The sequence below is a fragment of the Schistocerca gregaria genome, chromosome 8 (genome assembly GCF_023897955.1).
Source record: "Schistocerca gregaria isolate iqSchGreg1 chromosome 8, iqSchGreg1.2, whole genome shotgun sequence".
NCBI lineage: Eukaryota > Metazoa > Arthropoda > Insecta > Orthoptera > Acrididae > Schistocerca > Schistocerca gregaria.
The window spans coordinates 53,513,150-53,528,620 of record NC_064927.1 but is presented as its reverse complement, the minus strand read 5'-3'; the positions used below and the strand labels follow the sequence as shown (position 1 = coordinate 53,528,620).

At 43.2% G+C, this 15,471-nt stretch overlaps 1 protein-coding gene across 2 annotated transcripts in view; it reads left to right on the top strand.

The window, feature by feature from the left end:
* LOC126284648 (CARD- and ANK-domain containing inflammasome adapter protein-like) overlaps positions 1–6,358 on the top strand; it is a 67,384-nt gene extending 61,026 nt beyond the window's left edge. For both annotated transcript variants that reach the window (XM_049983735.1, XM_049983734.1), the window contains exon 5: positions 1,936–6,358. In XM_049983735.1, coding sequence (XP_049839692.1) covers positions 1,936–2,425 — 490 coding nt within the window. In that variant the 3' untranslated portion in view covers positions 2,426–6,358. The remainder of the gene's footprint in view (positions 1–1,935) is intronic.
* The last annotated feature ends 9,113 nt before the right edge of the window (positions 6,359–15,471 follow it).

The following is a 15,471-nucleotide window of genomic DNA, read 5'->3' as shown; positions in this document are numbered from 1 at the left end:
CTTACAACCTGAACGACATTGGGACTGAAAGGCGGGTTTCTGGCTTATCACGAGCAGTCGCCTTAACCAGTAGGCTACTTCACCAAACGTCCTGATCTGTCTCAAACTTCCTAGGAGGCCGTTACAAGTCCACAGCCTGGGCACACCCTTACAAGTTGACGTCACAGCCTACCCCAGTAACCACACACACGAAAAACAGAATCTCTTCCTGTTATAGGTAACACTACAGAATTTAACAGCAAACAAACTGGTCACCTATGATTGTCCTAAGAAAATACAGCGTTCCCGTAACTTGGTCATGCAGGGGGTTCTTGCAGTGGAACTGATGGTGAGGCCTACCCCAAAAATGTACGTAAACAATGAGAGTACGTGGTAAGCTAAATCTCGTACAACATCAGTGATCCTAAGCAGTTTGCATCAGGTGACCGTGACAGTCAAGCGTTTGTATGTCAACAAGCCCAGTTGCTCCGTAGTACTCACCAGTTCTACAGCTTAGGATTCGAGTCGCATTTATACGAGTTTTTGAATTTGTAGACATCACTCGGACATGTGCCAGTACTCTATGCGTTTAAAAACTATGTTGGAACATTGCTGGTATTCCACACCAGACTGTAGGCTACATTTCAAGCGGTGTGCACCCAAGAGGCAGTCATAGGTGCGCCGCTTCCTCCCAGGCCACACCTAAAAAAGCACAGTGGGGGACAAACCAACTTGTTGGCTGATGAAAATTACCAGTTGTTCGCCTCTTCACACGATAGAGTGGATCTAAACTATTTGAAACTGTTTCAGAACACTAACACCCATTTTCAATATATGAAATGTATGACTTTTCAGTCGAAAGAGCGACATTAGCTCCGCTACATGCACATATATATGCGGAAGAAGGAAGTGAGTACTTGATCAATTGATCGAAGTGGATTTACAAGTTGTAAAATCTCACTTAGCTGAATAACGAAATTAATTTCTTCTTCATTGTGTTTAGGTTATAAAGCAGTTCTCATATTGTCTGTTAGTGCCAGAGGCTGTCACGTGCAAGTGACGTCGTGTATTTCTCAGTGTTGACATCTGTGGTGCGGAGACTACAATTTTTTCAAGAAATCTGTAATTACTTGGAACAGTATTTCTAATGGTAATCGAGATAAGTTCGTGAGACATTAATTTACCCTTATTGACGTGAAGGTTTTGTTGTTGCCTTCAGACATATCAGAGCAACAATTTAGATTAAAATTATGTAGGTGTGTGAGTGTTTGTGTGACTGATTGCATGCTTGCATGTTGGTTGTCATACAACGACGTTTATTGTAGCAAGTGCCCATGGGGGCATGTGACAATAATTGTATTCATGCACAGAGGTGTGGCTATGCAGTTAGTGCCATTGCCATGTTTGAAATATTTTGATTAAATGACTTTCTGCTAATAAGATGCTTTGTCCAACAAGACTGTATCTATATATTTGCAAATAATTGGACACAATTGTTTTACTGATTATCTGTAGATGTGACAAATTTCTGTATTATGTTTGTAAGCATTGGAAGGGATTGCTGCACACAGGTAACTAGTCCTGACTGCAGGATGCGTTTCCTTCAGTGGACGTCACTGACTGCTTCCTGAGCTACAGGAATTCAGTGTCAACAATCAATGTGATAAAATGTAATGAGTCGATTACTTGAAGGATGGAGTATGCGAACTTGTAATGAAGAATGGATGGTACCTCACAGAGGACGATACTTCTGTTCGTCTGTACCATAATACACACAGACGTTCCCATTTTACTGTATCACAGAAAGGAGATAATTGCAGATTAGCTATTTGTCACTGGGCAACATTCTTTTTTCTTTTAACGTTGGTCTCGGTGTGACTTTTGTGATAAAACTCTTAATGAGCTGTGTGTGTGTGCGTTAGGATGAATGTGTAATTATCCAGCTGTTTTGTGCAGGAACCTCTCTCAAGAGGAGAAGAACAGAAGACTGATCCAGGCGGCTAAGGAGGGGGCAGTTGGGGACCTGCAGGCGCTACTCGCGTCGGGGGCGGATGTGAGGGCGAGGGACAGCGACTTGGAGTGGACCGCGCTGCACTGGGCTGCCTTCTGGGGACGCGTGGAGGCTGTGAGGTGCCTGGTTGGGGCCGGGGCGGAGGTGAACGCGAGGAACGACTACGAGGCTACCCCTCTGCACTTCGCTGCAGGAAGCGATCGCGTAGCTGTGGTGCGGCTGCTGGCGGCGTCTTCTGCCGACCCCAACGCTAAGGACGACGAAGAGCAGACGCCGCTGCACTGGGCGGCGGAGCGTGGCTACGCAGACACGGTGAGGGCGCTGCTGGAGGCGGGGGCCGACGTGGAGGCCAGGGACGTCCGCGGGAGCAGCGCACTGGACCTCGCCAGGGCGAACGGCCACCAGCAGCTGGTAGACATCCTAAGATCTAGCTAGAGAAACAGAAATAAAGCTTCCAACGGGAATTTTTGAGATAATTTATTCTGCAACCACTTTGTGTACCCCCCACTGAATAGCATGTAGAACAGCTTCAGTAACATTACAACAATAGCAACAGACAGAGATATCTACAAACTAATGTAAGCAACAGGAACTTTCTTTTGTGTAGTCAACAGATCTCTAAAAGCATTCAATTACTAATAAACAGCAGTTCCTACATATTTTACTGCAAAATACTCGGTAGTTGCATTCTGGTGCAGTGTGAAACTACCACATGCACATTATCGTCTTATAAGCTTTACTGTTAGACTGTATCTTTCATTAATATCTAAAACTGAACTTACTTCTGCATGCAGAGAGTGCAATAATTTGTGATTGTGGTTACTATCTGGAATTATTAGCAATGCCCACAGCGCATTACTACCGAATGCAGCCTCAGTTTAGTACAGATGGCTACAGTGTTTAATTTCAATGTAAGACTGGCAGCAATATTACCACCTTGTTCTCGCATTGTCACCTGGAACCATATTGTCAGTTTAATTGTAAGTAAGAGTAATGTTACAACAGCTTCAAATACTATGATCCACAATGCTGAAGTTATAATACGTACATATTACCTTGTATCAGGTGACATAAGTCTTCACTCTGTCTACTTTTCCTTCCTGCCACATGTGACTCTACACGTAAACCTCCTCCGAAGTAATTAGAACTGATGGCTCCCGTGGTACTTAAAATAAACGGCTATGCACAGAGAAAGAACTTTTCAGTTTGTCAAAATGAATAATAAAGCGTTATGATCAGCAGTTTCAGTCGACAAAGAGGCTGCTGACAACCAGTTACTACTACCTCATAAGCAGTGATAGAATGGCTATGTAATTTAATCTTATAATAGAAAATTCGGGTCCAAAATTCCGAGCTAGTCAACCATTCTCTGCAAAGAAGTGTGTGCCCTCTTTTCATTTTGTTTACAGCGAAACAGTTAAAAAAAATGGTTCAAATGGCTCTGAGCACTATGGGACTCAACTGCTGTGGTCATTAGTCCCCTAGAACTTAGAACTACTTAAACCTAACTAACCTAAGGACATCACACACATCCATGCCCGAGGCAGGATTCGAACCTGCGACCGTAGCAGTCGCACGGTTCCGGACTGCGCGCCTAGAACCGCGAGACCACCGCGGCCGGCGAAACAGTTAAAGCTGAACCTTAATCAGTAATACAGCCAGAAGCAAAAGACAGCACATCCAAAACATAACATTTCTATCTTCATTATATTGTCATGTCTACTTTTCATCGTCAAACAACAACCATCGAAGGATTTGAGGTTTCATTTCAAGCAGGAGACAGATTGTCAATATGATCACAGTAAGAGAACAACATGGGTTCCATAACACTGTACACAAACTGTTGCACATATCAGGGACAATCATACAGGCTTTCAAATAAAAAGATAATTCGAAGCTGTTTTGATGTAGAAAACTCTGCTTTTGTGTGCACAATGCAGATTTAATATGTTACTAGTATAGCTAATACATATTTGAGATGTATTTTTGTACTTACTGAATGAATGCTTCTAACAGAAGAATTCCTCCATACTAACTGACATGATCTTCAAAACATTCATAGTGTGAAATCAAATTCCGTTTTCTCAGATGACACTCTCAATACAAAGGACCAAGTCTATCAAAGAGATGTAATATTGTTTGACCTGAATAAACCATTTGACAACGTACAACATTTAGAAGTATTAACTAAATAATTGATGAGGCAATCATTCACAACTGAGGAATATATTAATGGAGCAAAATCAGATGAAGTTTTAAATAACTTTTTTATTTCACAATTGGATTTGGATGCCTACAGCCCCATCTTCAGGTGAACCCAAATCACTCAAGAAGTCATAAATGAGTGGTGATCGGGTCAGCCAACAGGTATCAAAGCCACACTGAGCAACACGTGTGTGTAGGAGCATCGGTGTGCGGGCCATCTCGACAGATGAGAACAAAGTCGATGCGGGTGCCCTGGTTGCCGTTCCTATGCTTCCATATATTGTCAACATGGGTTTGGTCCCTTGTGGGTGCCTGGCTCCACTACCACACATTTATTATTTCTTAATTATTTAGCACCATCTGAAGACAGAGCTTTAGACTTTCAAGACCGATGGTCAAACAAAAAAATAATTACTTACAAAGTAAGCAGATTTTTATTCCATTAATACTTACTAACTGAAGTAATCTCGTATAGGGTACCATACAAAATTATCACTGTACAAAAGTTCTCTTGATAGGGAGGAAGCAGCATCTTACTTTGGATGGTGATTCATCAAAAGGTATTGAAGTAACTACCGCTATAATGAGTAGCTCAGAAAACAGTCAGAGATGAAGAGAACGAAAAACATTGATACAAGAAGGCAATTGCGGAGAAACTATGGGTAACAGAAGCAATACGTCAGTTGATCGACGAAAGAAGGAAGTACAAAAATCTTCAGGGAAATTCAGTAGTACAGCAATACAAACGAAATAAATGGGAGGTGCAGGAAAGCTAAGGTGGAGTGACTGCATTGAAAAGTAAGAAAAAAACGGAAAAGATATGATTATTGGAAAAACTGTCACCCCAGACAGAAATGTCAAAACAATAGTGTTTGAAATTAAAACGAATTCCACTGTTAAATGAAAAAGAGAGAGAGGATAGCTGAACGGAGTACATAAAAACGTCTGTGAGAAGGAGCACTTGTTTGACGTGACGGAAGAAGAAACAGGAGTCGACAAGGGGATATGGGATCCAGTATTAAAAGAGTATTCACAAGAGCCTTGGACGACTTAGGAGCAAATAAAGCAGAAGGGATGGATAATATCTGAAAACCTTTGGTAGAAGTGGCAACAAAACGACTGTTGAATATATGAGACTGGAGATACACCATCAGACATCTTGCATCACTTGACACTGTCCAACACTTTTTCCAGGTCGACAAATCCTATGAACTTGTCTTATTTCCATTATCAACCACGATGTCGTAACTGCCTGTCTAGTGCCTTTACCTCTCCTGAACTCAAAATTATCGTCATCTAATAGATCCTCAGTTGTTTTCTCCACTCTTGCGTATATTACTATTTTGAGAAAGTTGAATGCACGACATGTTAAGCTGACAATACGGTAATGCTCGCAATAGTCGGCGCTTGGTATCTTCAGAATTGTTTGGATGCCGTTTTCCGAAGGTCTGAAACAGTAACACTCTTGTTAGACATTCTGTTAGTAATAATCATTTATTTGATCATGAGCGAAATTAGAGCATTTTATTTCCTATAATCTCATGCAATTCATTATCGCCTCACCTGTATGATTGTCCCTGATATGTGCAACAGTTTGTGTGCAGTGTTATGGAACCCATGTTGTTCTCTTACTGTGATCATATTGACAATCTGTCTCCTGCTTGAAATGAAACCTCAAATCCTTCGATGGTTGTTGTTTAACGATGAAAAGTAGACATGACAATATAATGAAGATACAAATGTTATGTTTTGGAGGTGCTGTCTTTTGCTTCTGGCTGTATTACTGATTAAGGTTCAGCTTTAACTGTTTCGCTGTAAACAAAATGAAAAGAGGGCACACACTTCTTTGCAGAGAATGGTTGACTAGCTCGGAATTTTGGACCCGAATTTTCTATTATAAGATTAAATTACATAGCCATTCTATCACTGCTTATGAGGTAGTAGTAACTGGTTGTCAGCAGCCTGTTACTGCTTCCATATAATATGGAGTAGTTAAGATATCAACAATTCAATTAATTTCGTTAATTAATTAATCCAATTGTGAAATAAAAAAGCTGTAGGGAAAGATGAGATTAAATTATATGTACAAGAAGGAAAAGGAAACAACAAGACTGGAACACCAAGAATGAAGTGCTCGGATTAAAAAAGTTATTTAAAACTTCATCTGATTTTGCTCCATTAATATGTTCCTCAGTTGTGAATGATTGCCTCATCAATTATTTAGTTAATACTTCTAAATGTTGTACGTTGTCAAATGGTTTATTCAGGTCAAACAATATTACATCTCTTTGATAGACTTGGTCCTTTGTGTTGAGAGTGTCATCTGAGAAAATGAGTACTAGGCAGAGATGTAGTCTTTCACCCTTGCTGTTCAATCTATACTTGGAGCATCAATGACAGAAATAAAAGGAAGGTTCTGAAGTGTGATGAAAATACAGGGTAGAAGGATATCAACGATAAAAAGGATGGATCAACAACAGCCCTGGAAAGGAAGAAGGACCTAAAATTGTGGGAAAATGATATTGTTAAAGGAGGGACATATACCAGGCGATAAATAAGTGGGCATACGACCGATCAGTCGAATCTCGTCGTCGTAACGAGAATATAACAACGAGAATACACCTGGAACGGGCTGCAGGGATTTTACGTTTGCTGCATCATTATTGTGGGCAAGGAATTTCAAATCGGAATATAAAATTCGCCAACCGTTGATAAGATTCACTGATGACATTTCTGTCCTCAGTGAAAGTGAAGAGGATTATAGGATCTACTGACTGGGGCGAACAGCGTAATTAGTGCAGAAGATGGATTAATAGTTTCTGAGCCTGCCGCTACCTGGTCGGCCGCACATTCACATACGCGCCGGCAGGCACGGCGCAACGTTTCCTACAGCCATGACAGCAGCACGGTGGCGCTCCCACGAACGATTACGCGGCGCCAGCAAGCATCCCGTCTTCAGATGTCCAGCAGCGGGCGCACTTAAGCTCGAACATTCGTGACCTAGCCCCATTTGTGTGTTCGCCAGTTGGATAATGTCTTGTCATCTTGCCATGTCCTGAACGATACTGTATTGGAGAGTCACATATTTATAAATCATTTAAACATACTGTTAGCGATTAGCGCTACAGATACCGCAACGAAGTTATGTATAATTTTACTGTTTGATGTTACATGTAGATTAAATTAATATAAGAATTCTTTGTTGATAAAGAGCTTGTTCTCGGCGCTCCTGTGCCCACTAAAGAATAACACAGCGTACAAGGAAATACATAACGAATGTAAATCGATGAAATACGAATTTAATGAGAAGTAGCAGAAAGAAGAACAGCAAGAAACTTAACATCAGGGTTGGTGATCACAAATTAGATGAAGTTAAGGAATTCTGCTCCCTAGCAAGCAAAATAACCCAGGACAGACAGAGCTAGTAGGACATCAAAGGACACTAGCACTGGCAAAAAGGGCGTTCCTAGCCAAAAGGTGTCTGCTAGTATGAAACACAGGTCTCAATTTTAGGAAGAAATTTATGAGGATGTACTTTTGAAGCACAGCACTGTACGATAGTGAGACATGTACTGTGAGAAAACCGGAAAAGAAAATCCGAGCATTTAATATGTGGCGCTACAGAAGAATGTTGGAGATTAGCTGGACTAATAAGGTAAGAAATGAAGGGATTCCCCACAAAATCAGCGAAGAAAGTATATGGAAAACACAGGCAAGGAGAAGGGACGGAATGATAGGACACCCCCAAGACATCGGGCATAACTTCCACGGCACCGGAAGGGACTGTTGAGTGTAAAAACTGTGGAGAAGGACAGAGATTGGAATATATTCAGCACGTAATTGAGGAGGTAGATTGCAGATGCTGCGCTGAGATGAAAGTGATCGCACGGGAGAGAAATTCGTGGCAGTCCACATTTTTTTTTTTTTTAACTGAACGTGACTCAGATTCTTTAAATTCTATATTAAATGGTTTTTGTGTCTATGTGAGGAAGCTGGTAGTGGTTTGGAGATAAAATCAGAAATTAGCTCAGCAACCTCGCTATCAAGCGATCGCAAAACATAGTGATAGTTTGACATTTCGTTGTTAAGTTTTGGGGTAGTAAATTGGCTCCACTTGCAAAAATCCTATCCTTACGTTTTGCCGTTAGAAAGGTTGTATTTTAATTTCCAAAAGAGACGTTTCCGTAGCAGTGGCGTTCAATGGTAAGTTTTTCCTAAGAAAACATTGCTGCAGTTACGTTCGAATGACTCGAGTGCCTCTTGGATGTTCACAATCACACCAGTTGCGGATCCTAGTAAAAATTATTAGTTATTTGGCAATACAAAGAACACTACAATGAATGCACACATCTAGTATTTGGTGTCTGTTACACTGGAAACGATGAATAGATAAACAAAAGACTAATAACTTCAATGTGTATCTATAATTTTTACAATGTTTACATTTCACTGTGTCCGTACCCACTACACCATCAACAGAAAACACATTTGAAGGTTGCGTACATGCGAAAAAGTGATTAAACTTTTAGAACGACTTTTCAAAAGGGGACGTATTTGATTAGGAAGAATGGAATACTTGATATTGCAGACTGTGCGTACACTGATGCCGAAGAAACTAAAAGAAAAAAACTCTGGATGTATTTCAATCAAATTTGTGACAGAAAAGACAGTCCTCACAGAATCGGCACTGTCAGACACTGAACTTAAGCTGTGCATGTAATATAAAAGTATCAGAACGACTTAAGAGTCGATGAGAAACTACGACAAAGTTAAATTCGCAAGTGCTAGAAATTTTTCTCTGAAACTAGACAATTTTCTGACAAGGGGAAGGCATCAGACATGGCCAACCGATTTGGCTCACATTTGGCAGGTCGCTTGTGCACAACCTAGAACGAAGCAATCTAAGATATTTTGGCTCAACACCCTCCCGTTTTTGAGAAAATCGCCCTTAAAGGTTATGATGAACAATCGACTCAAAATTAATGGGATCGATAGATAACTGTAAATAGAGCATTTTTGATGATACTTTTCCATAAATCGAGGAAAGAAACTTCTTTAACTGCCTCTTGTGCAACCACACGGCAAACACTTTCGCCGAGAGAGACGATAGCGCAACGGCCATTGTGTGTTCGGTCAGAGATATGCCTGGCCTCTATGATAAAAAATAAAACAAAAACTCAGTGAAACGATCAACAACGAACTTCAACAGATATCGTGTGATCTCCGCTACGACCGAATACAACGAACAATAACGAACAAAACGCAAAAGAAAAATGTTCAAGTTAACTGGTAACTGCCGAGAAGCGGGTTCGAACCTCGAGGAAACCTAGCACAAGTTATTCTCCTCCTTTCTATTTTTCCGTATCTCAATTGATAGGAATAGGAGGGTTAATAAGATAAGTAAAACAATTATGATTGATAAAATGGTAGGCAAATAAGTTTCTCAAACCTCTTGGGATAGTAAACAACTAAAATGTTACTCCTGGTTACTTTCCAATGGCTCTTCCATCCACCGTTATGTGTCCTCACTTTTTTTCGAACAACTACATGGATGGTACTTTCATATAAACATTCGAAAGAAATATACTCACGGCACCAAGAACATCTAATAATGCAATCTTTCAATAGCTTCACTGTTCCTTCCGAAGAGTTTGCGGAAAACTAACTTGGTTTACATTTAAAAGTATGTCTTTTCTGGGAATTAATTTTGATACGCACCGGGTATACGATATCATTGCCTCTAAAATCGGTGCTGAAAGTTGGTGATGAGTTATGCTGTGAACAGTTATTGCATCCGTGCGGGAGTGCAATTCCCGCTGGGTTTCCAGAAACACACTACAATTCTAAAGCCTGGAAATAAAATTTTTAACCTGGTGATAGAAATAAACATCACACATCTAGCACAGAGGTGCGCAGTTTGGCGGTATTACTTTTACCGTGCGCGTCGGTTGACGCTCGTCATCTATAAACATGGTGTCATACACTAGAGTAGTAGTTTGCCCACCCCAGCGATCCAATATTAGACAAAACTTGTTATCAGCAAGGTGTGGCTTTAAAACATTCTCAACAAATGTTCTGTAAACCGCATTTGTAAATTTCCCGGACTTGGAGCAAGTAATGTAAACATTTTTCAACGAGTTGGCTAAGTGTTTGACCACTTCCATAACCCGAGGACCAAATGTGATATTCGTTTCTAGTAAACACAGGAAAACCTTAGGGAACACTTTTCCAGAGGCTGTGATGGCATACTGCGCCATGCAGGAATGTTAGTTTTTTTTACTACTAACTGCGACAAGTGTTTGTTCTCCTCCCTTATGTGATAACGTGCGTCGAATGTTCACGAGATACTTGCATCCTGTATGATCAGCGTTGATCGCGTAATCACGATTACAACCGATCACAAGTGACGCCGTTTATGTGCTGAAAGGAGCCGCCACTTTCTGTATATCTTCTCTATTTTCTACCTCCTTGTGGGATACGTGTTTAGTGACGTGCGGTTGGCGAGTTTTATATTCCGATTTGAAATTCCTTGCCGAAAATAATGATGCAGCAAACGTAAAATCCCTGCAGCCCGTTCCAGGTGTATTCTCGTTGTTAGATTCTCGTTACGACGACGAGATTCGACTGATCGGTCGTATGACCACTTATTTATCGCCTGGTATATGTCCCTCCTTTAACAATATCATTTTCCCACAATTTTAGGTCCTTCTTCCTTTCCAGGGCTGTTGTTGATCCATCCTTTTGCGGTGTTTGTGGGTTCCAATCTGGGTGATTCCTGGCAAGCGCTACCGCCTTTACTTTTACTTCCAGGGGTATAGCGCCATAGTTAAATCCTTTAGTAACCGGTTCGTAAAGCTCAAGGGGAACAGATGGAGCATAGATTGCCTGTGACGTGGACATTTCCAAAGTGTTATGATCATTTTGAGATTCACTAGTCGTGATATCTTCCACTTAATCAACTTCTGCTTCGCCTTCACTGTATAGTTCTTCAGTATCAACAAAAATCATTTCGTTCGTAAGCTCCAAAAATCGCTCTACGATAGCAGCTCCTATCGATCTGGAACGCCGAGAAACAGAACTGCCTGCTTCCGGTACTATATTGATAATAAAACGGTCTTGTAACACTTTTGCCAATCGAAACACAGTGTCGGTGCCGGCCGGAGTGGCCGAGCGGTTCTGGGCGCTACAGTCTGGAACCACGTGGCCGCTACGGTCGCAGGTTCGAATCCTGCCTCGGGCATGAATGTGTGTGATGTCCTTCGGTTGGTTAGGTTTCAGTAGTTCTAAGTTCTATGGGACTGATGACCTCGGAAGTTAAGTCCCATAGTGCTCAGAGCCATTTGAACCATATAAGGGTCGTGCTTGGGTTCTTCGAGGTTCACTACTATGATACGACGAAGAGGCAATAGGGGCAGCATGCAGTAACTCTCCCCGCATCGTTCTGTCCCGTGCCTCGCTGTAAACAAGCGCCACGCGGCTGGCTATCTGTGGTCACTCGTGAGGAATTCGCAGCATTCTTACTCGGAGCTGTTTTCGTGTGAAGAGGTTAGAGTTTAATTCTTTACTAGTTCACGTTCCTTGGGAAATTAATTTCCCTACCTTATTACTATTATTCTTCGGTGTTGAGTTGCGTACCTTATTAACGCCCCTACCCTTAAGAATTCTGAAAGGGAAACTACAATTTAGAAAAAAAAAATCTGAAAAAAATCTGTATAGTTTCCTCGAGATTCGGACCCGCGTTCACCACTTCCCAGCCGGTTACCTTAACCGTTTCGCACTTTTTTTTAATAGTAAAGAAAATGACTGTGTTAGAAAAAAAAACTGACGAGGCGAACTCGATCCACCGACCCAGCGATTACGTGCCTTTTTTGTGAACTTCTTATATTTTTCTATTCTTTTATTTAAATTTTTAAATATTTTTTTAAATTTAATTTAATTAAAATTTTTTTTAGACGGTAAGGAACTGAAAAGTAGTAAGTGCACTCGCTGCGTCGAGTTGGGGACGCACATAACTAAAAACATGCTAATAGTTGTAGAAAAAGCAGAAAGAAAGAGAGAAAAGTGCGGGGCTAAGGAAACCATGAAACAAAACTGAAGGGTGGAATCCATACCACCATTAACCAGTGCTACATCTTGCACTTGATGGGAAACAAAAACTGCGAAGACTTTTCAGCACCGGGGACAAAAATAGAAAATGGGGCAAATACTGCTACAGAGTGTGAGGGTTCACGACGAAACTCTGCTGTATCATCCAGGTATGACTTCTCGTGTAGTGTTCTATCATCGTCTTGTAATTTTTAGCTTCTCTTACCGTGATGTTCCAGATACGTGGAGGGTCGTGGAACGCACTCCACAAATAATTGGAAAAATATTGTTGATACTTTGGGTTACGGAGGATCTTGCAATGACGTTCTCGCAAATAGTTCCAAAAGTCTAAAGTGTCCTTAGTGCCGTCTTGAAACAAACAATGCACTGCATGTCCACGAAGCCACTAAGTGCCACACTGCTGCAGACTCGCCACAGCTAAGACGGAACGCCACAGCTCGTGCACGTGGGTGAGTCTACCATGTGGATTGCATGTAGGCTTGATCTGGTCACCTGCTTACCTTTGACAGTGATATACCACATCGCTGTGACGTCAGAGTCCAGTGTGACGTGGTGAATTGTCCTCCACACTACTCGCCAGTTGACGGTCGGGTGCTTCCTCTCCACGACGTTATCGGGTCGTCCACGTTGCAGGACCCGATAAACCGTCTTTGCCGTCGCCAATTGAGTCGCTGGTAATAAGTAAACGTAACTGAGTTCGAGGTAAAAGACAAAGATGTAGAAAAGCGAGGAGGGGACGTGGTGTATCGACACAGGTGGCAGCAGGGAGGGCGGTGCTAGTTCTTCTATTAACAAACTGGTCAGACTGTCCGGACGGCGGTGCCATAGTTTGACTAATGTGCTCACAAATAGGGCGACTGCGCTGTCATAAACGTGATAAAGGCCAAGCCCTCCCCGATCTGGGGGAAGGGTGAGAGTCTCATATTTGATATTGAAAAGCATCCCTGAACTCACGAAGGACCCAAAAGCCGCAAGTATACGGCGAGCTAACATCACCGGTATAGGTAATATTTGGGCGATGCGCGGAATGCGTGACGCTAAATGTGTGTTGACATACTGAGTCCTTCAGACACTATCCAGGGCTGGTAGGCGGTTGTTGACAATTCCAGTTCGAACATTTCGTAAAAGCCGTCGAAAGTTGCGAGCAGCGGTCCGTCGTATATCGTCTGTGAAATCAATGCCGAGACATTTCAAACTATCTCTGAGCTGTAAGGGGGTGTCTCTGTTCTCAGACAATCCGACCCCGATGTTCATCGCCACTGATTTTGCGACGTTGATACGACTACCTGTGGCCATGCTATATTTCTCTATCCAATTCAGTGCCTCAGCGGTGTCGTGACAGTTGTGGATGACAATCACCAGGTCGTCAGCGTACGCTTTACATCGGAAAGTGTGGCCTCGTAACGTCATACCCGTTAGCCGTTGGCCCAGGCCGCAGAGAAGTGGTTCCATGGCCACAGCGTAAAGTGGACAGAGGGCAGTTTAGACGTATCGATCGAGAAATGGTGAGGGGCTGCGTAGTTCGGCCGTTGACGATCACCTTGGACATCACGCCACGGAGTAGTTGCATGACGGCATTGACGAATGGCTGTGGGTACCGCAAAAGTTGGAGGACCGCTTCCAAATAGTCGTGGTCCTCACGGTCGAAAGCTTGAAAATGGCTCTGAGCACTATTAGACTTAACATCTATGGTCATCAGTCCCCTAGAACTTAGAACTACTTAAACCTAGCTAACCTAAGGACATCACACAACACCCAGTCATCACGAGGCAGAGAAAATCCCTGACCCCGCCGGGAATCGAACCCGGGAACCCGGGCGTGGGAAGCGAGAACGCTACCGCACGACCACGAGATGCGGGCAGGTCGAAAGCTTGACTAAAATCCATTGCCACCTGTGCACCCTTCAGACGACAAGCCCTATCCAGTGAGATCTAGTTACGATATTCACTGAGTGCTGTTTGAATATTATTGTCGCCTCCTAATGAAGTTTGATCGAGTGAGATAACATTTCGTAAGATCTGGCGTATCCGCGCCGCCAACAGTCGAGAAAAGATCTTAAAGTCGCAGTTCAATAGCGTCAACGGGCGGTAGTCCTGCGGTCGTGAGCCACCGGACGGTTTGTGAATAGGAATTATCATCCCTTCCACAAGGGCCGCAGGGAGCGGCACGTCCGGGGATAGTAGTTCGCGACAGATGTCCGTCCATCGGGACGCTAATAAATATTGAAGTCCGGTAAAATTCCAAGGGGAGGCCATCAGGACCCGGAGACTTGTTGAAAGCTCCTTTTCTAATGGCGTCGATCACTTATTCTTCTGTAACTTCGTTCATCAAGGCCGCTTCTATTGCCGGGGTGACGGTGCCGTAAATCGTCTGAGAGACGTCCTCCAGTGCTGTCGGATCAGGGGTCTGAGCGGAATGGAGCTGGGAATAATGATTGTAGAATGCTGTGTTTATGTCTTGTTGCGTGATGAGGCGACGACCGTCCTCCGTGTCGATGAAGCGTATCAGCGCTCGTTGGCGTCGTTCACGTTCACGAAGGACGTGGAACATTGACGGGCGTTCGCTCGGTATCCGATCCTGCGTCCTCGACAAGATGACTATCCCTTCTAGGTGGCGTCGCATATGAGCGATGATCTAAGCCTTAGCACGGTGGACTGCCGTTTGCCGTTACGGAGACGGCGCCATAGCATCACAGTCGCGCTGTACCCTGAAGTAAAAGTCGAGTGCATGTCTACGCCAAGTGGCGTGGTCGCGACCGTAGTTTATCAACGTTCGCCTCAGTGCCGGTTTGTCGCAGTCCAGCCACCAGCGGATCGTTGTAGGATATGCACGGAGGCGATTTCCACACAAATGCCACGTATCCTCAACGGCTTGGTGGCAATCCCGGTACGACAGGTGAGCGATGTTTAATTTCCAAGGGCTGCGGCTTATCCAAACTTGTTGCCGCCGCAGGGTGACGGCACCTGAGTGGTCGGAGAAAGCTGCAGGCCACAGTTCCGTATCCTGTGTTCCAGCGGCGAGAGAGCGTCAGACATAAATCCGGTCGATACGCCTGGAAGAGTGACTCGTGAAGTGAGTGAATCCCGGCCGGTGGCCGTGAAGATGTTCACAAGTGTCCACCATTTGCAAGGTCTCGAATTAGCTTCTCGAGTTCCGGGCACGGATTATGT